General features: G+C 46.1%; 3 protein-coding genes across 5 annotated transcripts in view; all 3 read left to right on the forward strand.

Moving 5' to 3' along the window:
* The first annotated feature begins 1,870 nt into the window (after positions 1 to 1,870).
* Positions 1,871 to 16,475, forward strand: PRDM12 (PR/SET domain 12). Its single transcript, XM_039344855.1, has 5 exons — positions 1,871 to 2,138; positions 7,583 to 7,773; positions 10,107 to 10,262; positions 12,803 to 12,914; positions 13,619 to 16,475. Exons 1-5 carry the CDS (start codon positions 1,871 to 1,873, stop codon positions 13,999 to 14,001), a joined length of 1,110 nt encoding a protein of 369 aa, XP_039200789.1. The 3' UTR covers positions 14,002 to 16,475.
* A 1,007-nt stretch (positions 16,476 to 17,482) lies between these two features.
* Positions 17,483 to 22,566, forward strand: EXOSC2 (exosome component 2). Of its 2 annotated transcripts, none has more exons than XM_039345166.1 (10): positions 17,483 to 17,579; positions 18,002 to 18,103; positions 18,536 to 18,581; positions 18,930 to 19,019; positions 19,364 to 19,429; positions 19,801 to 19,869; positions 20,476 to 20,652; positions 21,190 to 21,318; positions 21,579 to 21,675; positions 21,965 to 22,566. In XM_039345166.1, the coding sequence occupies exons 1-9, from the start codon at positions 17,533 to 17,535 to the stop codon at positions 21,657 to 21,659; spliced, it is 807 nt and encodes a 268-aa protein (XP_039201100.1). In that variant the 5' UTR covers positions 17,483 to 17,532; the 3' UTR covers positions 21,660 to 21,675; positions 21,965 to 22,566. The 2 variants fall into 2 exon arrangements, with proteins under 2 accessions (XP_039201100.1, XP_039201099.1); XM_039345165.1 differs by having other exon boundaries at positions 17,519 to 17,680.
* Positions 22,567 to 24,815: 2,249 nt separating this feature from the next.
* Positions 24,816 to 27,228, forward strand: part of ABL1 (ABL proto-oncogene 1, non-receptor tyrosine kinase) — a 44,142-nt gene continuing 41,729 nt past the window's right edge. Inside the window, exon 1 of one of the 2 annotated variants that reach the window (XM_039345163.1) lies at positions 24,816 to 26,028. In XM_039345163.1, coding sequence (XP_039201097.1) covers positions 25,893 to 26,028 — 136 coding nt within the window. In that variant the 5' untranslated portion in view covers positions 24,816 to 25,892. The remainder of the gene's footprint in view (positions 26,029 to 27,228) is intronic. The other variant, XM_039345162.1, reaches the window with a different exon arrangement.

The raw sequence follows: 27,228 nt of genomic DNA on the forward strand, positions 1-27,228 counted from the left end.
ATAAAATCGCTGCAGTTCGCTTCTAATTCTGCCCCCCGTTTTGTACTGGGATTGAACAACTGAAGGCTTTTTTTTTTTTTTTTTGGCTATTATTTTGCCCGGAATTAAAGGACTTCCATCCCCCAAAGTCAAGAACCGTCCCTGCAGTTGTGGCTGCCCCCGAACTGAGCAGGCTGTGCGTGTCGAGAAAGAGGGGGAAAAAGACTCCATATCCTTTTATGAAATCTAAACTTATTTTCCGTTTACTCTTCTGTGTCTAATCTTTGCTTCTCGCTTTGGCACAAAGCGCCAAAGGTGAATTTAATTTGATTTTATTTCTTTTTTTTTTAATTCCAGGGGGGGTTCATTCCTCCCCACCTCTCCCTCTCCTCAATTGCTCTTATAATTTCCAGCCCTGTAAATTTGGGCCCGGGGGGGGGGGTTCCCCTCAATCCAAGATTCCGAGTTGAAAGGCGCTTTTGCGAACTCACAATCCTTCGGCAGAGGCTGCTCTAAGAGGGGCGCACTGCGTCGCTTCTAGAGCGCTTCCCGGAGAAACGCGTCTCTTTTTTTTCTTTCCCAGGCGCGCCCCGCGTCTTTTGCGCGCGCCCGCAGAGCCGCCAGCGCCCCCCCCCCCGTCTTGTCCGGCGCTGGTTTCCTTGCGTTGCCACCCTCTTTTTTTGCAAAAGGTGGAGGGGGGGGGTCTGAGTTTGCTCTTTCGGGCGAGATAGGGACCCCACCCCTCCTCTCCCGAAGAAAGACGCGCCCCTGGAAAACGCACGACCTGTTCCTTCTTGGCAAAGCAAGGGGCGCAGGAGGAGGGGGGACGCACCCGAATGAATATTGCAAAGATAAATCAAATCAGACGCCCGTCGTCCGTCCGTTCCCCCCTCCCGCTTTGAAAGCAGTTTTTAAACTGGCCTTAAATCTTCCTCCGACTCAGAACAAAACTTTGAGAGAACCTGTTGGATTCTCCCAAGCCCGCTGCGCGCCCGCGTGTAGGTGTTGAGGATAGGACAGGGGGAAGCTTCGGTTGCGCGCGGGTTGCGTGGCGGCAGAAGCCGCCGACTTGAAATGGGATGGCTGGGACTAAGCCGGAGACTTTTGCCTCCTTCCTTCCAGGTGAAAATTTCGAATCGGTTTTCCAAAGGCTGGTCAATTTCACGGCGGGCGTTTAGCCGGCGCGCCCTTTGCTAGCCCAACAGCTCCGCGGGTGCTGCCTCGTCTTGGCTAGACTTTGCGCCCCCTAAAACTCAGACGAGGGTGGGGGGAACCCCGAGGGACAAATGGGGGACCCCGGTTCCTTTGAAGGCTAAAAGAAATCTCCCCCCCCCCAAAAAAAGAGAATTAGGAAGAGGAACCAAAAGGCGCGCCTTGGCTGCCCTGCAGAGGTGAGCGGGTGGGCGTTGGGTCCGCTTCTCCGGGTGAAGCTGCCTTCTTCCCGAGCTTCTCTTCCGCCTCGTGGGTTGACCGCCCCCTCCCCTTTATTTCCTCTGGTCTGCGAAGAACCTTGGAAGAGCAGGTGTCTTTGGGGGTAGCCCAGGCTCCCTCATTTGGTGGGTGGGCTCAGGCCGGCGAAGCCTCGCCTCCTCCCGCCTCTCTCTCTCCTAGCTGAGCCCCCACCCCTTTCTATCAAAGGGAGGGGGGCACCTCCCGCCTCTTCTCTCTCTCTCTCTCTCTGTCGACGTCAGGGGTGGGGGGGGGTCATTAATAAGCAATTAGAAAGGTCACTGAAGCCCATATATACCAACCCCGCCGTCGCGTCCCTGACTTTGCCATTCGGCCAGGAGCTGGCAATCGGCTGGGGGGCCGCGCCTCCCTCCCGCTCTCCGAGCCCAAGGTGTGGAGCTGCCCCTTCGCGCGACCCTCGCCGCTCTCGCCGGCCTCCCGCATGATGGGCTCGGTGCTGCCGGCCGAGGCGCTGGTGCTGAAAGGGGCGCTCAAGCCGCCCAGCCTCTCCCTGGCCGAGGTGATCACGTCGGATATCCTGCACAGCTTCCTCTACGGCCGCTGGAGGAACGTCCTGGGGGAGCAGCTGCTGGAGGAGAAGAGCGCCGGCGGCGGCGGGGCGGCGGCGGCCGGGGGTGGCGTTAGCAGCGGCCACGGGAACCCCAAAACGGCCTTCACGGCGGAGGTCCTGGCTCAGTCCTTCTCTGGGGGTGAGTTTTTTCCTTTCTTTTCCAACCTCTGGGGTTTTTTGGGGGGGGGGTGACGAGGCGCTAGGAGGGAACGATTTGCACGTGTGAATGCTCTGCTTCTTCCCAGGAACGGGGTGGGCAGAAGGCTGACACGTGTACAGGAGAGCTGCGGGATTCTGGACGCCCGCGGGTCTCTCCTTCTCTGGCTTTGGAGAGGAAACGCCACGGAGAGTGCTAGGATCCGGGTCGGACACGTGTGCGCGCTTTGCGCAGGTTGGGCCCTCCGAAGCCCAACGTAGTGAGAAAGACCCCGGCTAGGGGGTCTTTTGACCCAAGAAGCCAAGCCGCGCAGTTTCTCATTTGTAGGAGCTTCTTCGACTCTCAGCTACTCCGATTTTTACTACAGACCTGGGTCTGAAAGTGGATCCTCATCTGGAGTTGTGTGTGTTTGTTGGTTTCTCTACACGTGTGTGTCTTGTTCCTAGTATGGGTGCCGTGGATGCATCTAGGTGTTTTGGAGGTCCAGGAATTGCCACAAGCCATGTCCTCTTTGTGTATGCAAAGTTTAAAAGAAGACACAAATTAAAGAATTAAAATTAAAATCTAAAATTAAAGTTGCCACCACTTTCCCCAAGCCACACCAGCCCCTGTGTTGGGACTATTAAACTGAGTTCACACAACCTTGAAATCCTGAATTCCCCCCCCCCCAACCATCCCAAACACAGACTGTGCAATGCTCCACCAACTACATCATAGTTTAGACAACCGCTTGACCCTGGAACAATCCATTGGAATCCATTCTAGTGTGAATCCTGCCTTTTCTTTTTTCTCTCTCTCTCTTACCCTCCCGATCAAATCCGGAGCAGCTCCTTTTGATCTACAAAATCCTCCCAGTGAAAATATTTTTAAAAAAGAATCATGAATCCCTTCGCCCACCTCTTCTGAACATCCAAAAAAAGCTTAATTTTTTAGCTTCTACTTAATGGCTGAAATTTCACCCTCTCCTGATTATTTTAAACATAGAACCAAAACTTTTTCTCTTTTTTTCCCCACCCTTCAAGATCTTTCTTTTCCGCCTCTCTGAAACTGATTAGCTCAGATTTCGAGGTGCTTTTCTCCAAAGGCTTCAAAAAAAAATCAGGATCCTCATAATCCTCCTCCTTTTTATGGCTTTTCCCACTCAAGTTTTCCCTTCCCAATCTCTTCCTGCCTTCATTAAAAAAAAAAAAAAAAGCCCCAGGCATTTAAAGGCTTATTAGGCGTGTAATAGCAGTTGACTGATAAAAAAAAGATTTTAAATTCATTTAGTTAACTTGGGCCTGACCTTAAAGGGGTAGGGGCCGTTCCCACTTAAACTGAGAACTTTAAAAGTTGTTGGGACCGTTTTCTTTTCTCTAAGGTGTCTCAAGTCTTTACTCTTCATTCATCAAACTCAGGACAAGCAATTCCCTTCCTTTCCCTTCCTTTGGCATTTGGGATTCCCTGTTCTTTCTCCCCCCCCCCGCCTGCACCCCCCCAAAAAGATTACTGTTCCTTTCTTAATCTACCGTGAAAGCTCCATTCTGTGTCCTTTCAAAAGATGTCAGCCTGCTAATCTCTCCCATTTTGTCGCCAGAAATTCCTGCGCCTTTTAAAACAAGTTTCTTAGGCCATTCAGTTCTCCCCAGTGTTGGCCGACAGCATTCTCTAAAGGCTAATGAATTTAGAATTAGCCATTTTCCTTCTAAGGGCCCTGAATGAATGCGGATCACTTTAAACAGCGTGACAAATTGCTTTATGCAATGCCGTGGCACCATTTAACCTCACACTCTTTCGCTTCTTAAAGATTTTTTTTCCTCCCCTCCCTCTCTCTCAAGTTCTTTCTTGGGCCATCTTACAAGGTAGCCTTGTTGCAGTTGTGTTATTTTTAAAGCCTGGTCCTTGTTCCACTTTTCTCAGGGACCAGAGGTGCAAAATGAAGCGGCATGGAACTCAGGGGTCTCTGGGGAGATCATTGAGAAAAAAATTAATCTAAGGATGCCACAGGTTACAATCTTGCAGAGGGTGCACAAAGTTGGCGCACGGAGTTGGGCGCTGTCTGGGGGTTCAAATGCAGGGTGAGTGGGGATTTTCAGCAAGGGGGGGGGGAATCCCTCTTAGAAAGCCTACGGAGAAGTAAAAAGGGCCAGCAGTGGAGACAGGAAATTTAGGTGTGTGCAAAAATAAAAAAGAAAAGTTGAACACTGATTTAAAATCCTTTTTTTTTTTTGAGTTGGATGGATGCCTTTGGAGAAAAGACCCTTTAGAGGCAATGAGGAGATCTCAAATTTGACATCTGATGATTGACACTCCATGCATCTCAAAAAATGAGGTCCCTTGTGCAAATTTTTGACAGACTCTTTCTCATATCTCAGCCACAGCAAATCCGCCTGAGTGTGCCATTTCAGGCTGGGTGTGTGACCCTGGCCATAACTTCATGACAAGTGTGTCCTGTATTGTGCATTGTTCCCTTATTTACCCCACGGGCATGCAACACACCTCAAATCATGTGCCATTTGCAAAAGAGGAAGCTGTGGGGTAGGTAATAATTAAAGCAACGAATCTGCCACAATAGAAAAGATATTCAGCCTATCTTTGAGATTTATACTTGTTTACGCTGTATATAAGTGTATTTTTCAGGATGGTTTAAAAAGAGAAGGGTCCTTTTAGATCCAAGCAAGTCTTGATGTACCCCAGTAATTTGCTTCCAACAGAGGCATAAAATGGACTAGCACCTTGAGTCTGGTGTTCCAGATACCCGAAAATCAGAGGTGAACATTTTAGAAACAAATACTTCCGTCTTTGGGCGAAGGAATAAATTAAATTAATGTTGATAGTGGCGGGGTGTGTTTGCAGTTTGCAGTTGTGAGAAAGACAGTGTGTGGATGTGGATGTTTCTATGTGCGATCCTAGTTTTAGAAGAGATAATGGCTGATGGATGGCTTGGAAATTAATTTTTTGATTGATTGAATTGAATTGATTGATTGATTGATTATGTCACTCAGAATCGCCTCGAACTGTGAGATGGGCAGCAAATAAATTTGATAATAAAGTACCAATAGTCTTAGGCACCTTGGGTGCAATTCCAAAACATATGGAGCACCTCTTGAACCCCATCGGCATTGACAAATTCACCATCGGTCAATTGCAAAAGGCAGCTTGATCAGCAACAGCTTCCATCCTGCGACAACATTTGTAACCCCATCAAACATCCACATCTGCCTATCCCAGATGCTCGGGAAGCACTCGGTAGATGGACAAAAATGCCAGATCCAGTCTGACTGCGCCACCAGCCCTAATTAATAAAAATGTGCCATGAAATCGGTTTTCAATTCCAAGCGTCTAACTGCACCTGATTACCTCAATAGCTTTCTGCATCTGACTTCTAAGAGGCTGGGGTGCTAAATTTCTCCATATTATCTCCATGTCACCTCTGATTGTGCTCAGCTTCAGTTCTTGTTAAGAGTATCTTTAACGTGTCTCGATCTTTCTCAGAGACAATCATGTTTGCAAATATTTGTCTGGTTCCCATCTTAACTCTGTTAAGCATTTAAAGGAAGGTGGAACTAATTGAACATGGGTGTGTTAACAACATAGGGGCTACCCAAGTTTGTGACATGCCCATTTTTACCTTGTACATAATGCTAGGGGATTCTCTTATCTATGTTCTTACACCAGCAAGGAGTGGATTAATCGTATCAAAAAGGACCTGGGCGTGTACCATAGATCCTAGGAAATACAATCTCTGGATTGTGCGCATTTCCTTGACAATATCTGTGGAACTGCAAAACATGATGGATCCGAGAATACCTGTGGATGTTTCAATCAGCTGACGGACAGCTAGTTTTTTTTCTCCTTTCTACACTAGACAATCTCTAAATGAGCTTAGTGGACATTACAAGGGGCATGACCTTGAATTTTCTATAGGAAAGTAGAACTGTAAAAAGGGCTGGTGATTGATTGATTGATTGATTGACCCAAATTGTTCACATCTACAGTTTAACCAAACTGTATGAGAACACCTGATAGAGGCTTTATTGGCAAAGTCACACTGACCTATCTCTCTTGACCAGTGAGAAAGACTGGACCTCTTTGTGTGGCTCATTAGCACAACTCTCCTGGATGCACAAGTTGTCTGCATTTGGAAGAGGTTTTTTTTTTTTAAGGAATCCCTTAATCTAAAAACCAAACCAATTGCACTTCCCAGTTTGTGCCACATTGCCAAGTGGCTTATTCCTTCTCTAATATTTTCCCCAATTTTTTTTTGCAGCCGGTTTTGATGGAGGATTAATTTGTCTAAATCAAATATATTTTCTTATTGTCAAAGCATCCCTTAAAATGCTTCCCTGAGCAATTTAGCAACCAGGTTTTCATCGGTGGGTGCCAATGAGGCTGTGGCTTGTTCTGCTTCAGCGTAGCCTCCTGGGGGGGCCCACACAATTTGGAGATGATGTAGGTCAGAGTGCAAACTGGGATTCCTTATGCAGGGGCCAAGCCAGTCCAGCTTTGTATGGTGGGCAAATCTAGGTGATGGTGGCAAAGCCTGGTTGAAGAAACCAAGGCAAAGTGTGGCAGTTAACCCAGATGAAGGGAGCATTTCTGTGGCGTTAATTGCACTTTTGTGAGTGTTGTGTTTCCATGAGCATTGTGTGGTTCCTGTTGTGTTTTCTCATTTTTGTAAAACACAGCTCTCAGGAGACAAAAAAAAGATGCTTTGGGCTTTTTAGATGGCTTGTGCAAATTCATACTAAATGAATTTCCAAAATAAGGCTCCAGTATTTTATTCATTTCATTTCTGTCCCAGGCTGATCTTAGGGTCTCCTGCTTGCACGAGGGGTTGGACTAGATGACCTACAAGGTCCCTTCCAACTCTACTATTATTCTGATTCTGAGCGGCTTTGCATCCCTGGGTGATATCTGTACAGGTTTTCTCTGCTTTGGGAGGAGATTGAACTGCTCAGGTAGCAATAGCAATAGGACGTAGACTCAGCTACTGCTTCACCCTGCTTTGCAGCCCTCTCTCAGAGGTTCAGCCTGCTGCCCCCAACAATCGGGGTCCCTTTTTTACCAACCTCAGAAGGACGGAAAGCTGAGTCAACCTTGAGCCAGTTAGGATCGAACTGAGAGCAAGAATAATAAGCCAGTGGAAGGGCTTCCCTCCAGTGGAGGCTTTTAACAAGAGACTGGACAGTCCTCTGTTTGAAATGGCGTAGGGTCTACTGCTTTGGCAGGGGTGGATGGGCTAGAAGACCTCCAGGGTCCCTTCCAATCTTATGATTCTATGTTCTAAGAAGTCGTGGGTCCTCCATCGCTAGAGACCTTCAAGAAGAGACTGGACAGTCATTTGTCCAAGATGGGATGGGGTTGGACTAGAAGACCTCCAAGGTCCCCTCTGTTATTCTGCTGTGGTTAATCTCTCCCTCCCTTGCTGATTCTCTCCTGGGCAGAAGTCCAGAAGCTCTCCAGCCTCGTCCTGCCCTCGGAGGTCATCATCGCCCAGAGTTCCATCCCCGGGGAGGGACTGGGCATCTTCTCCAAGACCTGGATCAAGGCCGGCACCGAGATGGGACCCTTCACAGGCCGGATCATCTCTCCTGAACACGTGGACCTCTGCAAGAACAACAGCCTCATGTGGGAGGTAAAGGCGGGCTCACGGGTTGGGCGACACACCTTGATTGATCCGTAGCCCTCGACTTAATCTGTTTAGTGACCGTTCAGAGTCACCACAGCACTGAAAAAAAGCGAATTAGGACTATTTTTCGCACTTAGGACCATTGCCGCATCTCTCTATATCACGTGATCAACGGTCAGAGGCTTGGCAACTGGCGTGTACTTACTCCTCTTGCCTTGTCCCCAAGTCACGCGATCCCCTTTTGCGATCTTCTGACCAGCAAAGTCAATGGGGGAAGCTGGATTCATTTAACAACCATGTTGCTCACTTAACAACTGCAGGGATTCACTTAACAACTGGGAAAAGAGGTTGTAAAGTGGACACATCCCATTTAGCAACCATATTGATTAGCGAAAGAAAGTTTGCGCTCTGTTGGGATCATAAATCAAGGACTGCCTATATTCACACTCGTCCTGCTCAGGAGAGGGTTGCTGGCTCCAGTCTCACAACCTTCTAATCCTGGTTAGTTTTTACTCAGTTAATTTGATGTTTGAGAGGTTGTCAGAATCCAGCCTGTTTTATTTGTTTGTAAAATTTATTGGCCGCCCCTATTGCCACAGGATAATTCTGGGCGGCTTACAATCATGTTGGTTAATTTATGGTGGCTCGTGGTTCTGTGCTCCTGCAGAAAACAGGTAAAATCAGTAACAATGTTAGATATTAATAAATATTAATCCTAGGTCCTGAGCCCTTAGGCTAGGAAAAGAGGCTGAATTCAGAAAGCTACGCAGCTAAAAAGAAACCAAGGTTAAAACTGGCCCAGCTTCGCCTGCTCTATGAATGAAGTTGCTGGTTTTTGTTACGTATCTTGAGAATAAGGAGCTGAATGTGTGTTTTAAGCTGCCATTAGACACATAATGGCGCCTTTCTAATATTTGCTTTATTCAAAACTCCATAAATGAAGGCAAATGACAGCTATTCAACCTGGGAATAAAGGAATCTGCCTATTAAGCTCAAGGTTTTTTTTTTCCCGCTTCGCACTTCAGTTCATTCTGTATCTATTGGATGGGAGATACAGGCCTATAAATAACATGCATTTAAATTTGTATGTTGTTGTTCGTTTTTTTGCAGTTCTTGGGATGCACGCTTTCTGCAAAGCTTTTCCTAACAGGCGCCTCCTTTTGCAGGCAACATTTTTCTTTTTTTTTAAAAAAAGTAATTTCTTCCTGAATGCATCCTAATGTGCTGTTCCCCAGAACGGAGGCCTTCCCGTGTGCGGTTTGAATGGGAAAATAAGCCTATTTTCTGGATGTTCCCCATTTGATTGGCAAAGTGTGAAACTGAATACATTTCTTCCCTCTCGTGCTCTTGAATTCTCCCGAGAAAACCTTTTGCAAAGCCCACGTAGGATATTCCACAACTGACAGCGGATCAGCATCGCTGCAGCTCCGTTCCCAGCCCGTTTGTGCTCCTGAGACCCTTTTCTTTCCTTTGAAAGTTTTCTGCTTTCTTTATTTCTCTTTGCGAGTTTTCTTCTTCTTTTCTTCCTCTTTGCGAGTTTTCTTCCCTTTTTCTTCTTTGCGAGTTTTCTTCCTTTTTTTCCTCTTTGCAACTTTGCTTTTTCTTTACTTCTCCTTGCAAGCTGTCTTTTCTTTCTTTTTTGCTCCCTGAAAGTTTTTCAATTTCTACAGGAGAAAGCTTCCTAAACTAGAAAATACTCTGAGCCATTGTTGAGTGGCTCACACAGCAAAGAAAATTAAAAAGGCTTAATGCCCAAGATTTTTGCCTGTTCCTAACCAGGTTAATCAGAATGTGTTTGCATGGACTCTTAGAAGCTCCTGTGAGTTTTTTTTAAGGCCCACTGTGGTGTTCATGAGATGGAGACAAAGTTTTTCCACAACCTTATACACCATCTAGTCATGTCCAATAATTTAATTCTCCTAATAACAATATGACGCAGTTGTTCCTAAACTGGGGATAAATCTAGACATATTCTGAGAACGATGCAGCTGTGTGTAATTGCTTATTTTTTTGAGTCCTGCATCCAGTCTGGGCTGTTTGCGTAAAATGATGGAGTGTAGGATTATTTTATAGGGGGATAAGGACATTATTTGAAACTGGGATAAGAAGCCATTAGGTCAAACAGTTTAAGAATCACTTAAGACCCCAGTAGGAAGAAACTCTGCGTTATTCCCCATAATTCCTCAGGCTGGCTGGGGAATTCTGGGAGTTGAAGTGCACCTGTCTTAAATTGCCAAGGTAGAGATACAGTGGTTTAATAGCTAGTCAATAAAGGATTAGATATTGAAGATTTCCTTTTTCAAAAAACAGGATTAATCATTGGGTTTTTTTAACCCCAGGTCTTCAATGAAGATGGGACGGTTCGATACTTCATTGATGCGAGCCAGGAAGATCATCGCAGTTGGATGACCTACATCAAATGCGCCCGGAACGAACAGGAACAGAATTTGGAAGTGGTCCAGATTGGAAACAGCATTTTCTACAAAGCCATTGAGGTATGAAACGGGGAAGCCAAAACGAAGAGAAGTTCTTGGCTACCGACTGCGGATTGATGATTATCTTGCCAAGCTGATCTCCGGCAGTATTTTGTTTTATTTCATCTTATTTTCATACACTCATAGAACCACAGAACCATAGATTCATGGAACTAAAATATCACAGTGACAGGAACCACAGAACTGTAGTATCCTAGTAAAATAGAATCGTAGATTCATAGAGCTATAATATCATTGTGTCATAATAATGTAGAATCATATAACCCTAGACTCATCGATTTATAGAACCGTAGAATCATAGAGTCACAGAGCCATAGAACCATAGAGTTGGAAGGGACCTTGAAGGTCCTAAACCAACCCAGAACCCTCAGACCATCCCAGACAAATGCCTGTCCAATCTTTGGTTGAAACCCTCCAGTGAGGGAGACCTCACATCTCCAGGAGATAGGCTGGACCACTGCTTCGTAGTTGCCACAGCTGGGAAATTCTTCCTTATTTTGACGTTGTATCTCCCTCAAGAGAGCCTCTACTCTGCTTGTTGGTTCTTCTCCTTCAAGCAGGAACTATGGAGAAGAGACTCATAGAATCATCAAAGAAACACAGAATACGGGACTTTGGGGTCTTCTAGACCAATCCAAAATCAGACAAACAGCTGGTTTCAGCCTTTGCTTGACATCCTTCAATGATGGGGACCCTGCAGTTCCAGGAGGTAGCCGGCCTTGGCTTCATCCAAGGCCAGGAAATTCTTCCTTATTTCAAGTTTGCATCTTCTGCTCTGCTCATTGGTTCTGATCTCAAATATGGTCTGTGTATTTACAGAAACCAGTTTCGTTTGGTTTTCCCAAAGAAAAGAAATCTTTTTTTTACAAAAAAAATTTCTTAGCCCTGTCATCACTTTTAAAGCAGCCTCTTGGGCTGCACCAGAAGGAAAGGCATCCTCTGTCACAAAAGTTGTGTGTTTAGCTAAGTTTGGGCTGAAGAAGCGAGCCACGTCCAAGTTTGCTTGCTAAATGACAGTCTGCCATTTAAAAAAAAAAACCAAAAAAAAAAAGGAACTAAGTTTAAAATGATCTCTGGGTGTCATAATTTCCCTGGCTTGTTGTGAACCTAGCTGTTGAGAACTGCACTTTACAGCCTCCGTTGATCGATTTAACAACCTTAATGGCTGTGCAGTTTGAAAAATGCTAAAATTCCAGGCCTCGCAAAAGAGCAACGTGCCCGCTAACAGGTTGCGATGTTTGTGGTACCTCCTTGCGCATTCTCAATCTATGTGATTCTGTGCCGCGCATGAACTAAGTACTGTTATTATGGGGTGCTTCATTTCTTTTATGGCTTAGGTTGGGCTTCGTAATGGGAAAAATAACAGTTAAGAATCCCACTTGAGCCTCTTTGGAGAAGAAAAAAAACCCAAGTATCTCTCTTTTTTCTTCTTCCTTTTCTAGAGGATTTCAAATGCTTGTTGATGGCAATTTGCGGCTTATTTCTTTGGCAACCCACAAAAAGAAAGATAATGACAGTGAGGTGACACTGTCAAAGAGACCAAACATGAAAACATGACAGGGGACAAACAGGTGAAGCTGTCAGGACCTTAAGCCATCAGCACAAATCCTCTTTTTTTTAAAGAAATAAATAAAGAAAGAAATTGTTGCCATCTAACTCCTGACAATTTCAGTACAGATATTTGCTTCTAATAGGTGCAAAATCACAGGAAGGATTTCACACCTATCAGAAGGTGCGGCGTCTGTCATTTCACACACAAACCCTCACAAATGTACACCGCGGCTTGCTGCCTGCAGTTCATGTGAACACCTGCATTAAAAATCAATTAAAAGGGAAAAAAACCAGCACCAAAAGTACTTCTCTACGGCGTGAAAAATTAAATCCCATTCGATGCTCTTTGGATGTTTTTAAACTCACAAAATAAATACTTTCCACCTTACAGCGAACTGGTTTATTAGAGCTACGTTTAAACGGATTTAATTAATTAGCTGGGCTTTGCAGTCCTCATTTTTTAGCCATAGGCGCCTCTGAAGAGCTGAGTGAGAATCAAGGCAGGGGATGGTTTCCCAGGTGCCTCCTGGCTGCATTTGGCTAATTTTTAAAGCTATTATTATAATTAAAAGATTAAACGGGAAGGCGGAAGCCCCACGCTGGCTGTGACTTTATCCTGCTTCGTTGAGTTGGCTTCCTTAGAGCATCAAAACGGTGTTCACAGGCGGTCCTCGGCATACGGCCACAACTGAGCCCAGCATTTATCTTGCTAAGTGAAACATTTAAGAGAGTTTTGACCCCATTTCTTGGCACAGTCGTTAAACGAAACCATTGCAGTTGTTAAGAGAGTCACATGATTGTTAAGTGAATCTGCCTTCCCCCAGTGACTTTGCTTGGCCGAAAGTCATAAAAGGAGATCAGGTGACACCCCTCGGGACGCTGCGACCGTCGTAAATATGAACCAGTTGCCAGGCTTTTGAATTCAGATCATCTGTGATGATGTCACAAGAGAAGCAACCACACACCTGTTCTGTCTTCTTTCCCTCCAGATGATCCCCCCAGATCAAGAACTGCTGGTCTGGTATGGAAACTCCCACAACACTTTTTTGGGCATCCCTGGAGTGCTGGGGCTTGAAGAGGAGCAGAAGAAGAGCAAGCACGGTGAGGAGATCTCTTGGGTGTCGGCAGGATCCTTCTGGCTCACGCCTGGAGGACTCTGGGTTGACCCCTTGCTTGATGCCTTCATGGATGTCCAGGACAAGCCCCCTGGATGTCACAGCTGCTGTGACCTCAGCACCCCAATAGCCCTGAGGATGTCCTTTGCATCCACCACATGTCATGCTTTAGCGATAGAGGCAAATTAAAGTCACGGATATGACCGATGCACTCATGGTTGCACTACAGGGATAACGCAGATCCTCCCCTTTGCCAACTTCTCCACCATCTTTTTAGATGGCCTGGATAGATAGGCAGATAAATCGATAGGCAGAGATGAATGACGTGGATGGATAGAGAGATGAAACCGATAGATAAGATGCATGGATGGATGGATGGATAGATAGATAGATAGATAGATATGATAGATGATAGATAGATATAGATAAGATAGATAGATAAGATAGATAGAAGATAGATAGATAGACAGACAGATAGATAGATAGATAGATAGATAGATAGATAGATAGATAGATAGATAGGAATGACATGGATGGAGAAGGAGGGAGGAGTGGAAGGATAAACATCTCCATTCCTGAAGTTCTCTCGATCTCCTTTGGCCTCTCGTGGCATTGCTGTCGGAAAACCCCTCCATGGAAGGATCCCTCTTACTCCCCTTGTTTGTCTTTCTTCTCCCCCCCCCACAACAGAAGACTTCCATGTGCCCGATGCCGGGATCAGCACCATCGGCCGCATGCGCTGTGTCATCTGCCACCGGGGCTTCAACTCCCGCAGCAACCTACGTTCCCACATGCGCATCCACACGCTGGACAAGCCTTTCATCTGCCGCTTCTGCAACCGGCGCTTCAGCCAGTCCTCCACCCTGCGCAACCACGTCCGGCTCCACACCGGAGAGCGGCCCTACAAGTGCCAGGTCTGCCAGAGTGCCTACTCGCAGCTGGCCGGCCTCCGGGCACACCAGAAAAGCGCCCGGCACCGTCCCCCCAACGGAGCCCTGCAGCCCCACTCGCCCGCCCTGCCAGTGCCCCATCCCACGGCTCTGGGCCACCACATCCCCACCATGGTGCTGTGAGGCCGGGGGGGACTCTCCCGGGGCACAGGGGGGGGCGGCTTCCTCCAAGGAAAGCTGACTCTGCACAGTGGGGGGAACGGTCTCCGTGGCCCCCTGGCCTGGTCCCCAGGGGCCTCGGGCTGCCCCCCATCGGACACACAAGCCTGGGTTATTGTACAGCCGTCTGAGCTCTGCTCCAGCGAACAGCCGGGGAAGATGCTGTTCCTGGCAGCCGAGGTTTTGCTTCTCTTGTGGGGCAGCCAGACGAGGGAAGGGTCCTTGTTTTTTTTTTGGAGGAGACTTTTTAATTCAGCAGGGAAGGATTTGGATCATTTTGGGGTGGGGGGAGGTCTAAGGAAGAAGGTTTTCTGGCCCCCTCCAGTTGGGGAGCTGCAGCTGTTGGGGGGAAGCAAGTTGTGGTAGAGATGGGACATCAGAAGAGGTCTGGGGAAGAAGGAATGGCAAATTGTGCCCAGTGGTTTCTCCACTCAGGCTTTCCAGAAGTGAGAAAGAAAGAAAGAAAGAAAGAAAGAAAGAAAGAAAGAAAGAAAGAAAGAAAGAAAGATGCCCAGAGTCATATTGTAGGGAAGATGGGAGCATATAAATTTAATAAAAAAAAGAAAAAAGAGAAAAAGAAAACAGACAAGGAAAGAAAGAAAGAAAGAAAGAAGGAAGGAAGGAAAGAAAGAAAGAAAGAAAGAAAGAAAGAAAGAAAGAAAGAAAGAAAGAAAAGATCCTTAAGTCAACAGGATTGCAGTCTAGGGTTTTTACTTCTTGCCTGGGACTAGAGATCATTTCCCAGAAAGGAACTATTAATTTGGGGGCAAATTCTGGATTTTAGGCAGCCTGTAGTTCTCCCTCCGTTGCTAATTTCCCATTTCAGCCACAAGGTGGCATCTTTCCCTTCTCCCATTACAGGTAGTCCTCACACTTATGACCATTCATATAGTGACTACTCAAAGTTACAGTAGTACTGAACAAAGCGACTTAGGAGCCATCCTCACGCTTATGACATTGCTGTGTCCCCTCCAGTCACAAAGTCACAATCCAGGCACTTCACAACTGGCTCACATTTACAATGGTCGCAGCATCCTGGGGTTATGTGGTGGTGATTTGTGACCTTCCCAGCTGCCTTCTGACAAGAAAAATCGGTGCAGGAAGCCACATTTGCTTAACGACGTGTAATTCGCTTAATGCCCGCATCCCTTAGTGATGGAAATTCCTGTCAAAATTCCCATCATAAGTCGAGGACCAGCTGCAAATAACATCAGCCTAGTTGGCAGGGGTGTTGTATTCCCATTTCCCCCAAAACACGAAGACCTTCTCTGAAGACTTCCTTCCATTGTTGGGTCACTGTTCAAAAGGGATTTTTAAACTAAATAAAATCCGTTTGCTTTCTTCCAGTCCCCTCCAAGTACTCACCAGGTTGAACCCTGCTTAGCTTCGCAGCCCAGGCAAGACAGTTGTACTGCATTGATCAGAGGGGAAATCAATTAATAAGCTGGTCTCTCTTTTTTTTTAAATAATTTTCACCCGCGGCACAAATTTTTCTGCCTCTCTCCTCCTGCCTGATGTAAGTTTGTCTGGTGGATAGAAAATCGTTGCCCACTCACGTTTAAAACTTGGAGGAGAAAAAAAAAAAGACTTGAAATAAAAACAAAGACTTTGTTTTAGGAAAGGATTTTACTCAGCTTTGTATATTAGGATTGCAGCTTTCTAGGTCTCCCCAGAGAGGAAAAAAAATTGTGCAATTTCTCTCTCTTGTCAAATCGAAGTTCTGCAGAGGCTTGGTGCTCACTGCAATCTTTGGCATAGAAGAAACAGTTTCTTTACCTGATTCCCATCACCGGACCTAAATGGGAATCGGGAACGGACTTTTGGTAAAATACACATTTTTAAGAAACGCGAAGATCCCCAGCTGCTTCTGAAAACCTCTCCTTCTGATAAGGATGTTTTGAATCGTCATACACATAGTCAATGGACAGTAAACAATGGTCACTTTAACCCTGTAGATAAAATCATGTAAAACACCCATTTGCAAAACAAAACAATCCCGCCCCAACATTTTAATATCAATTATATAATAATTGTATGATGTACACAGCTGTAAATACATAAATATATATAAATATAAATATATCTTTGTATCTCTCATGCTCTTGTATTCTAAATAAAGAATAATAATAAAAGACGAACAAAATATGACATTGTGGAATGAAAAGCTTTTTAGGACCGTTAATTTACCACGGCTGTGTTCTGGGAATAAGGGAACTGGTGATTTCAAGTTCCTAGTCCTCGTTATTCTGTTTGCTAGCCTGGGCTGATTTTTCTTTGATTTTTAAGGAAAGCTCGCACTCACTTCCAAGATCAGTTTTACAATTTACTGAATGTTTCCCAACCTTAGCGACTTTTAACTCCCAGAATTCCCCAATAGCATGCCTAGATTTTAATTCCCAGAATTCCCCAGCCAGCATGTTCATCATAATGTAGTTTGATGTAGAGCAGGGGTTAGGGTTAGCATCCCCATAGTCACGTGATCAAAATTCAGATGTTTGGCAACTGACTCATATTTATGACGGTTGCAGCGTCCCTGAGTCACGTGATCCCCTGTTGCAACATTCTGACGGGCAAAATCAATGGGGAAGCCCGATTCACTTAACTAGCGTGTTACTAACTTAACGGCAGTGATTTACTTGACACCTGTAGCAAGAAATGGGGCAACACTCACTTAACAACTGTTTCAGCGGTTTTCAGTATGCTTAAATAAATTAACAATAGACCTGAGAAAATAAAGCATACTAGCGTTTGTTTTTTAATTTTAAAAGGTAGTTCTCGTTATATCCTCTAAATAGCCACAAGAGGGCAACAGAGCACCATTTTTAAAATGGGCGCAGAGCCAGACGGCAGCAGCCTTCTCAACCCGGCGGGGCTCTGCTAACCCCAAGAGGAACAGTCTAGTGAGAAGTGAATTAAAGCTCAGGTTTTCGGTTTCCAAGCATCCATGCAAACGCAGGGCATCTCTAGCGAATTGGCGGAAGGGACGAGTCTTGTCGCCTAGCCATTCGCGGGTAAGGCGCTCTGCCCATGCTCAGGGGCACTTTCGAAGGAAGAGGGGAGTGCTCTAATGGATCTTGGTTGCAATGTGAGGAGGGGGCGGGTGCCTGCAGCTTGGACAGCCATTTGTCTGATATGTAATAGGTCTTCTATTTGAGCAGGGGGTTGGACTAGAAGACCTCTAAGCTCCCTTCCGCCAGTTATTCTCTTTGCAACATCCTCTCTGTCGGGGGAGTGCTGAGCGCAGCCTTTGCATTCTCGGGAAATCCTGCAGAGGGTGCTGAGGCGGGAGGGGGGGTTCAGCGTGTCCCTAACTCCATCCAAGCTGCCCATGGCGAGAAGAGTGGCTTTTTTTTCTTTTTTCTTTTGCAAAAGAGAAATGCACCGCAAAGGGAAGCCGGAAGTATTTCTTCTGCGCTCCCAACCCCTTTCCTCTAGGACCTGCCCGGAATAGACATAGCGGCCACAGAGGCCGCGCGCACTTTCTGCGCCTGCGCAATGCGCCGTCAGCCAAGATGGCGGCGGTGGACTTCAGGCTGCCCGCGGTGAGGAAGCGTTTAGCGTCCAACTTGCCTCACAGCAGCGGCGGGGACCGGGATTTGGTGGCCCCCGGGGATACCATCACCACGGACCCGGGATACATGCGGTGAGGGCGGGTGTACCGGGGGGGGGCTCCAATGGGGACCAGGCTGAGGAGCCCCCTTGGGCCTAGCTGTGGCCTTCACGTGCCCACCCCCCCCTTCCACGGATGGAAGCTACAAATATTCTCCTTTAATAATCATAAGCCGCTTTTTGTCAATGCCGTTGTCACTAAATGAGCTGTTGTAAGTCGAGGACTGCCTGCAATCAATCTGTCTGCCTAGGTCTCTGTCCCAAAACAATGTAGTTTTTTCCCCCCCCCATTTCTCATTTTTCTCAATTTCCCTCCTCACCCCTTTTAATCTTCCTTTTCCTTTTGCTTCGCCAGGGGCCACGGAACCTACCTCGGGGATGAGAAGCTGGTGGCTTCCGTGGCTGGAGTTGTCGAGAGGGTGAACAAACTGGTGTGTGTCAAAGCATTAAAAGCCAGGTGAGGAAAGAATTGGCCTTCGAGATATATATGATCCTGGGAATGGTAAGCAAGGCACGCTGTGGAGGATTGGACTTCAGCCCCCAGAATTCCCCAGCCAGTCTGGTGATATATGATACATTGATAGCCAGGCTGGCTGGGGAATGCTGGCTGAAATCCAGGCATTTTAAAGGTTACTGAGTTGAGAAACCTGGAGCGAAGCCTTTAAATCAGAATTCATCACTCTCAACCGAGGGCTTTGATGCGTCTGCTGGATTATCGTGGATCTGAGTTTTTCTTTGTTATAGTTCTCACCTCTGATTGAAAAGTAACCCATAATCTCACGGGATCTTTAAAGATTAGCATCTTTATTACAGCCTAAGGTTACACATTCTATCTTTAGCTGGAGAGTTACTGAATCCGAATAATATTTCTTTTTGATCTTCCTGGCAGGTACAATGGTGAAGTTGGAGACATCGTGGTTGGGAGAATTACAGAGGTAACATTTTGATTTAAACATATGCTCCTTCCTCCCTTCCCAGAAATATGCAGAACAGGAAGAATCCTGTAATTTTTTTTCCTCATGGAACTTCTGAACTTGTATTTTTTTTTTAGAAAGCGCCATCTTGAAAATATTTGCTATTGTTTTGGCTTGTCCACTGGAACAATTTGTTAGGAATGTAAAATATAGAATTAAAGCTCCTAAAATGATGTCTGCTGAGGAATGGTGTGGTTTAGGACATGTCCAGGGCTTGCCAAATATTTTCTCTTTCAGCTCATTGGCGGGACAGCATTTTGAAGAAGTTTGGATTTATTTACATATATATCTATCTATAAAATATGTTAGGTTCAGCAGAAACGATGGAAGGTGGAAACCAATTCTAGACTAGAATCTGTGCTGTTGCTGTCTTCCATGAATCTTCCAGGTGGAGAGTTGGTGAGTATCTTCAAACAGTTAGAAATGTTCTTTTCATTAAGAAATGGGTAATTTATATTTTTTTTAACTCTGATTATTTGGTTTTTTTTTTACTCTGATTAGAGGTAGTCCTTGACTTCTGAACACAATTGCCCCCCCCCCATTTTTTTTTTTGTTACGTGAAAGTCATATCACTTTTTTCAGTGCTGTTAAATGGTCACTAAATGAATCGTAAGTTTGAGGAATACCTGCATTCTGTTGCTTTTTTACATGTACACTGAGAGCTTCTGCATTGGAGACAAATTCCTTGTATGTCTAATCACACTTGGCCAAATAATTCAGTTCCATTTGTTTTTATTCTCCAGAGACGCCGATCAGCAGAAGATGAATTAGCTATGAGAGATTTTCTCCAAGAAGGAGACCTTGTCAGCGTATCCTTTTTGGGAAGTTAAAAGAAAATCCCTAAGAATTGTTAGCGCAGTCTTGTTCGGACCCCATTGCTGATGGAGCACCATTACCCATACTCCGGGGATGATGGGGCCTGTGTTCCATCCCTCCTGCAGATTGCCATGTTGACTGCAGAACCTTTTTAGGATTGACTTGTGTTAAAGCCTTGTTTCCTGGCCTCCTAAACTAATCAGTCAAACTGGGTTTGTGTAGCTTGCTAAAACCCAAGATAACGGAGTGTGAATTCAGACAATCTTATTCCTCTTATTCCTGACCCCGGGTCCTTTTGTATTTATCGGGGGTGGAAATGCAGGGAAGCCCACTGTGGTTTTGTTTTCTTAAATGCCCCTGGCAGGCCGAAGTCCAAGCGGTGTTTTCTGACGGGGCAGTCTCATTGCACACTCGAAGTCTCAAATATGGAAAGGTGAGCTACTTTTAATTTTTCTTAATGCATTGAAAGTGCTCTTCTATCTGTAATGGGGAACAGGAATGACAGAGTTGGAAGGGACCTTGGAGATCTTCTAGTTCAACCCCCTGCTCAGGCAGGAAACCCTATACCATTTCAGACATGGTTGTCCCAGTCTCTAAAAAACGTCCAGTGTTGGAGCATTCACAACTTCTGGAGGCGGGCTGTTCCACCGATTCATTGTTCTAATCAGTGGAATAACTTGCCTCCAGAAATTGTGAAGTTTGAGAAACAGGAGGCAGAGCTGAAGTCAAGACTACCCAAAAACAATTTCTATTCTTCAGCAATTCTCCGTACAACATGGAATATTTATGAGGTGACAGGATGCTTTGGAAATGTGTGTTGTTGTTTTTTTCTTATATCAGAATGAAGTGTTTTTTATCAGAATTGGCTTATACTTCATATTTGGACGTAAAAGAGGGGAGAAAGTTATTCAGTTCTCTGCAGCTTTTAAGCAAAGTATTGCCTCTTGCTGTGATTGAGGTTTCCCACAAGGTCCATGCTGTATTTTTCCAACCTGCTAACCATCACCTTTATTCCTCCTGGCCTCCTTTCTCTTTCCAGCTTGGTCAGGGGGTCCTGGTCCAGGTCTCCCCGTCCCTGGTGAAGCGTCAGAAAACTCACTTCCACGACTTGCCGTGCGGGGCCTCCATCATTCTTGGCAACAACGGCTTCATCTGGATTTACCCCACCCCTGAGCAGAAAGAAGACGAGGCTGGGGGCTTTGTGGCTAACCTGGAGGTGAGTTGAAGGCTTGGGGAAACCGTGATGGAAGAGATTTCAAAACTTTGGGGGGGCCCCAAGTGCTTGGCCTTCTGCAAAGGGGTCAAACCTGCCTGGGGGACCGTGCGTGGAGGGCCCACGCAACCATGGAGCTGGTTGGCCCTGTGAAATCCCCCCTCCCACCTGCATTAACCACTGCTAAGCTCTCCATCTTGGAAGACTCTTTTGTAATTTTAGAATGTTTTTTTTAATGATTAATTTAATTGATTAAATGGTACGCTGCCCAGAGCTTCTCTCTGATTTTGATGAGTGGTTAGGAAGTGTGATAAATAGATAAGAAAGCAAGAAGGAAAGAAGATAGAAGAAGGGAGGGAGGAAGGCAGGGAGGAAGGAAGGAAGGAAGGAAAGGGAGGGAGGGAGGGAGGGAGGAGCAAGGGCTGGACTTTTTCAGCACTGTCATAACTTTGAACGGTTGCAAAATGAATGGTCATAGGCCAAGGACTATGCATAGGGACCAAGCCCGAAGCTGCTAAGATTGGGTGTCTGTCTGTCCAGCCGGTGCCCCTGCCTGACCGTGAGGTCATCTCCCGCCTCCGAAATTGTATCGTGGCTCTGGTGTCCCAGAAGATGACCTTGTACGACACGAGCATCCTGTACTGCTACGAAGCTTCTCTCCCTCACCAGGTAGCGCCTCTCTTTTCCATTTGGCATCTCTGGTGGGCTTGGGCACCAGGTCTGCCCCGGGGTTTGAAGGGTCCCGGAGGTTATGCAAGACACAGTTGGGCTTCAGGTCCAACCCCTTGGCAATATTTGGGGCGGTCTTCGGAAGCCGAGTTTTTCAGCCGTGGCAATTTGCAGACAGGGTGCCCAGAGTGGTCCAGGAGGAACTCAAGTTAGCAAGGGGGCTTCAGACCTTTATCTGGATTTCTCCTCCTTTCTTGCAGATCAAAGACCTTCTCAAACCAGAAGTGGTGGAGGAGATTGTGTTGGAGACACGTCAGAGGCTTCTGGAACTGGAAGGATGATGGCAGCAAAGGAGTGGTGAGGAGTGGCCAGGATTCCTTCCTTCCTTCCTTCCTTCCTTCCTTCCTTCCTTCCTTCCTTCCTTCCTTCCTTCCTTCCTTCCTTCCTTCCTTCCTTCCTTCCTTCCTTTTTCTCATCTCCCACCTCTCCTTCCATCTCTATCCTTCCTTGCCTCCTTCACCTTTCTTCCCCCTCTATCTCACTTCCCTCTCTCCTTATTTCCCATTCCTTCCATCTACCATCCATCCATCCATCCATCCATCCATCCATCCATCCATTCTGATTTTGCTCTCTGTTTTTGGTACAGAACCTCTTAGAAATTCCAGAGCTGAGAGGAAGCAGCAGCAGAAGATGAGTGGTCCCCAACCTCATTTCCAGCTTGGCGGCCAAGCGTGGGGGGAGGAGAGGGAAGGGCCATGGCTCGGGCCTTGGGGACCCCTGTTGTAGACCACAAGGAGCTGTGGTCCTTTTGTCGGTCCATCTTCTCCCTTTCTGTGAATAACATCAAAAGCTCATATAAGGAAGGAAGAGCAAGGAAGAACTCATATAATTTTCATCTTTCTTTTCCTCAAACAGCATCTCTGTAAATTCTGAGGTTTTTTTATTCCTACTTTCTGGAACTTTGCTCCAGTATTTGTCCCTAGCCTGAGAAATGCTTGATTTTGAAGTTTCGTATCGGTTGAAAATCCATAATTGCACAAGGAAGAGATTTCTTTGGCACAAAACTGTTCATTAGCAGAAACAAGAACCTGATATTAAAAAAAGGAACCACCCATCTCCAATCCCTGTGTAATTTACATCTCCTCTTTAAACTGTTTGTCTTAATTAAAAAAAAAAATGTTACAAGCTGCCTGAGTAAGTTGGGAAGCTATATAAACTTGTTGAATAAAGAAATAACAATCTTTTAAATGTCTATTTTACATCCTTGGTTCGGCCACTTGAGAGAATAGTCCTCTGTTTTGGGGGCAAAAAGCTGGAATTGCTGCGTTTGCAACTTTGCCTGGGTTGAACTTCTGGGTTGCTGCAAAGAAGAGCTGCGTTTAATTCGGAGTGAAACCAAGTTCTGAACTGTGTCCCCTTGGCTCAGTTCTTTGTACGAGGGAAGGAGAATTCTCAATATATTTCCTCATGTCATCCCAGGAGTTGTGGAATTTGGTCCAACGAAGTCATCGGATTTTGTAGTCGCTTTCAAAGTTTCTCCAGGTTTGGGAGATGCCGAGATTCCTGTTTGTAGCGATGTGTGAAAAAAAGATTCAATAAACTTTGGAAGGAAAAAAAAACCAAACCCTCAACCGCCAAAGAGGAATCTGTTAATTTTTTTCTGTCGGATTATTCTCAGGAGCAAAATTGGAATGCAAGTAGTTGTCGACTTAAGCCACAACTGGACGCGCAATTTCCACCGCTAAGCAAGGTGCTTGTGGGTGCCTGATTTTATGACCTTTTTTTTGCCATTTTTTAAAAAAATCCAGCCTCCCCCCATTGATTCGGCTTGTCGGAAGAAGCTGGCTGGGAAGATCGCGATCACGTAAAATACACGTGAAGTTGCAAGTGCCCAAATTTTGATCACGCGACCATGGGGATGCCGTGACAGTCATAAGCCTGAAGACCAGTGTCAAGTCACATTTTTTTGGTGCTGCTTCTACATCAGCTCCTATTGAAGCAATGAGTGGTTAAGTTAAATAGGGTTTGAAAATCCCTTTTTCAAATCCCTTTCTATGGTTTCAGAGCACCAAGTTAGAAATCCAGAGATTCTGGGTTCTAATCCTGCTTCAGACGCAAAGCCCAACTGGGTGAGCTTGGGCCAGCTCTCTCTCAGCCCTTTAGGAAGGAGGCAATGGCAAGCCCCTTCTGAAACCTTGCCAAGAAAACAGAGATTTATATTTTCAAGGTTGTCATCAGAAGTCAACTTGAATCAATCTTGCGTAAGGGGAAAAAAAGCTGTTTTTATTTCCTTCTGGATGAAAATTCCAGGAAAAAAATAAAATTCGAGTTTGTTTCAAGGTGCAATTCTCCACAATTCTATTGTTTCTATTTTTAAAGGGTTTTGTAGGTTTTCTTAACTGTTGCATCAGGACTTCAAAACAAAAACTGGCAAAGGATACATTAGTTTCCTAGGGATTCTCACATTTTTAAGCTTGTTTATTATACAATTTTAGTATCCACTCTTGCTACAGTTAAGCCAGGACTTCAAAATAAAAAACAACTGAAGATACATTAGTTTCTTATGTCTTTTTATTATTATTGATGGTTTATTAACAGATTTAGGAGTTTGCTTTTAATTAAAAATTAAATAAAATAGAAATCGCTTCTTTAAGAGATCCCTGGGCCCCCGGGGATCCCTGGCAGAGGATGATAGGCCAGAGCCCAACACGACAAATGAGGTTGGGAAAAGGCTTTGGAGGATTCTTTGCTCAGCCCTGTGGATGATGGTGGTTGTAGTCCAAGGCTCACTAGATAAACCCTACCAGCCCAGCTCTATTGTATTCTAAAGAGAAGGGGTTGGGGGGTGGTGGTGCTAAAGCTGGACACGCCACTGGGCGAGGAGGGCAGTGAGGATGGGAGCCCTCGCCCAGCCCTGTGGACGATGGAGCTTGTAGTCCAACGCAGTCGAGGCAAAGAGGAGGGGCGGGGGTGCCCCAGCGGGGGATGATGGGTACACTCCTTGCAGCGGCGGAGCATGGGAGCTGCCTTTCGCGCGGCAGGGGAGGATGGGCTCGCGGGCCCCGGCCACCCACTCGCGTGCGCCGGCTGGCTGGCTGGCCGGGCTGCTCCTCCTCCCGCTGCTGCTGCTGCTGCCGGGCGCCGCCCTCGCCCTCCCGCCGGCCCTCCTCAGCCATGGCCGCCGCTGCCTAGGCCGGAGAGCCGGCCGGACCCCGCTGAGCCCCCCCGGCCGCCCCCCGCCGCAGCCCCAGCTGCCCCCGGGACCCTCGGCTCTTCTGCTGGCCTCGCCGCCCTCCGGAGCTCCCGTTTTCCTTCCCTTCTTCTCCCTCCCTCCCTCCTTTCTTTCATTCTTTTTTCTCTTTCTCTCCTTCCTTCTCTTTCCCTCGTCAGCTCCTTCCTTCCTCTTTTCTCCTTCTTCCCTTCGTCTTCCCTTCCCTTCATCCTTCCTTCCTGACCACCGTTTCATTAACCTTTCTTTTCCTTTCCTTTCACTTTTTTCTTTTATTACTTCCTCAGACCTTCCTTCCCTCCCTCCTTCCTATTTTCCCTTCATAATTCCTTCCCCTGGTCCCTAATTTTCTGATTTCACCCTCTGACACATTTTTCTTCCTTTTAGTTTTCTCCACATTCCCTTTCCTTTCCTTTCCTTCCCCTCCCACTTTTTTCTATCCTGTTTTGCTGTAACCTCCCACAGCATAATTCAAAGGGGGCCCTTCAGACGTCCTCCTCAGAGGCTCCAAGTTTGCCTGGGTCCTCCTGCTGCTTCTGAATGGATGCTGGGCCCCCATCTTGCTCGAGAGACCCCCCCAAACACCTGCCTTTGAGGACAACCTGACAGCATTGACCTGAGATGACCTCCCCCCCCCATGCAACTCTTTCTTCCATCTCTTTCACTTTCCGTCTCTTCGGACCAACTTCATTCTTCCTTCAAGGACTTACAAATGTTTTGCTTTTCAGAGCATCTGACTGTGGCTGTGTTTATTGAATTTATCCGCAGATATCGCTGCTTCTTCACGGTTTGGTCCTTAAAATGCCCCCCATCCACACCAGTTGTCATTTTACCTTCATAGGAACCTCCAAAGAGCAGAATCGAAGGAGCAGAAGCAACAGCAACGGAAGGACTACGGGATTCATAAGGATTTGCATCGGACTAAATAATACTGGAACATTCCCTTTTCCTTGCACTCCTGCTATGGATGGCAATTTGGGAACTTTTATGGGGGGCTGTTGAAGGACAAAAAATTACAGTTCTTGGACTCTGTTGATTCAGCTGGAATAATAATACTTGAAGCCCAAGAGATTTGGGGGTTTGACCTGGGCTATGCAAGAAAAATGGGGCATTTCTTGGTCTGAGTCTTTGCAGTCGGATGACCTCACCTTACGACAGGAAAGCTGCGAAGAAGGAGCCATCCAGCCCTGGTGACCCAGTGGAACTTCACAAATTGACGCAGGGCTGAAGGAGGGAAAGACAGAAAAGCGTGTGTTTTCATTTAAAGGGTGGTACTTGGAACGCAACGTGGAGTTTCCTGTCCCTTCGGAAGGCCGTGGTGTGTCGCGTGCGTGGGAGGAAATCTATGGGTCAGCAACCTGGAAAAGTCGTGGGCGACCAACGGAGGCCAAGTCTTCCCGCCCTGCACTTTATCAAGGGTGGGGTGAAGAAGGAAGCCTCCAAGCAAGGAGGGACCCATTGCAACGTCTTTCTGGAGCATGGTAAGAGTTCTGGTTTGTTTTCAGCAGGGGGCTGGGTTCGCACAGCAGGCTTAACCTGGTCAGTTGAATTTGCATGGGGGAGGGAGGCGGCTGAGCCTTTAAGACTGAAAATTCAAGTAGTCCTCCACTTACGACGATTTGAAGTTGCAACAGCACTGAAAAAAAATGACTTAGGGCTGTTTTTCGCACTTGTGACTGTTGCAGCATCCCCAGGGTCACATGATCAAAACCATGTCAAAAAGCATCATAAAGTTGGCGCAATCCACTTAACAATTGCCTTGCTCAGCAATGGAAACTTGGTTCCCAATTTTTGGCCGTAAGTCGAGGACTACCTGTTTGTACATAACAACTATCACACTGTTCGATTTTTTGTGTTACCCAGAGCAGGTGTGAAAGAGAATGAGGCTGTGACGCTTGTTTGTGGCATATCACGATATGTAAGCTGGGCACTGCACGTTGTTGTGATGTTTAAACCGTGGTTCAACCCAAAGTCATTTAACAACTGTAGTTAACAAAAACAATAGCTTGATAGGTTGTTGTGACCATAGCTGGTCTTTTTAAGTAGCTTTCAGATGCTTCCCATGGTTGGCTTGAGGGAAAATGAGAAGGAGAATAAGAAAATCTGGTCTCTGGTTATTAGGGGGAAAAAAATCTAAGAAAATAAATCTGAATAAATAAGAAAAAGGAAGTTTTGGAGAGGCTAAACCCCAGTTTGCAAACCACAAACGTGGGATTCGCATGACACATGAAAGCGACCACAATAAGCGTTAGTGTGATCTGCGTATTGAATTGCTTCTGATTAGGGTTTAATTTGCTTTCCTTGCAAGCCTGTAAATAAAATATTTGAGCTACTTAGTAATCATTTCATCAGCTGGGTGATTAGTTTGGCTCCAGACACATTTCCCTTATTTATTTATTTAATTTATACATTTATTTACTTCTCTCACCTCTTCCTAGACTTAGGAAGTTAATTCTGCTTTTTTTTTTTTTTTTTTTTTTAGCTTTTAACTAAATTAACTCAAGTCGGCTGAAATCAGGGTTGGTGGTGGGAAGGATGGCAGAGAATGGGGCTTCGGGATCTTAAGAGTTGGAAAATTGAATTTTGGGCTGGTTAATTAAAATATTTTGGTAATGGGAAGGTGTCTGGCCTCTCAGACTGCCTTAGAGAGAGAAGAAGGTGGGAGAGCAGATTAATGGCTT

Source organism: Crotalus tigris, unplaced genomic scaffold (assembly GCF_016545835.1).
Source record: "Crotalus tigris isolate CLP2741 ecotype Arizona unplaced genomic scaffold, ASM1654583v1 scf7180000017940.1788314, whole genome shotgun sequence".
Classification (NCBI taxonomy): domain Eukaryota; kingdom Metazoa; phylum Chordata; class Lepidosauria; order Squamata; family Viperidae; genus Crotalus; species Crotalus tigris.

Bases quoted from the DNA above. Each gene is read 5' to 3' on its own strand.
- PRDM12 (XM_039344855.1), top strand. From the start codon at position 1,871: ATGATGGGCTCGGTGCTGCCGGCCGAGGCGCTGGTGCTGAAAGGGGCG. The intron at 2,139-7,582 runs GTGAGTTTTTTC...TCTCCTGGGCAG, and splicing joins GGCTCAGTCCTTCTCTGGGG to AAGTCCAGAAGCTCTCCAGC. The intron at 12,915-13,618 runs GTGAGGAGATCT...CCCCCACAACAG, and splicing joins GCAGAAGAAGAGCAAGCACG to AAGACTTCCATGTGCCCGAT.
- EXOSC2 (XM_039345165.1), top strand. From the start codon at position 17,550: ATGGCGGCGGTGGACTTCAGGCTGCCCGCGGTGAGGAAGCGTTTAGCG. The intron at 18,582-18,929 runs GTAACATTTTGA...AAAATATGTTAG, and splicing joins TGGTTGGGAGAATTACAGAG to GTTCAGCAGAAACGATGGAA. The intron at 20,653-21,189 runs GTGAGTTGAAGG...CTGTCTGTCCAG, and splicing joins GCTTTGTGGCTAACCTGGAG to CCGGTGCCCCTGCCTGACCG.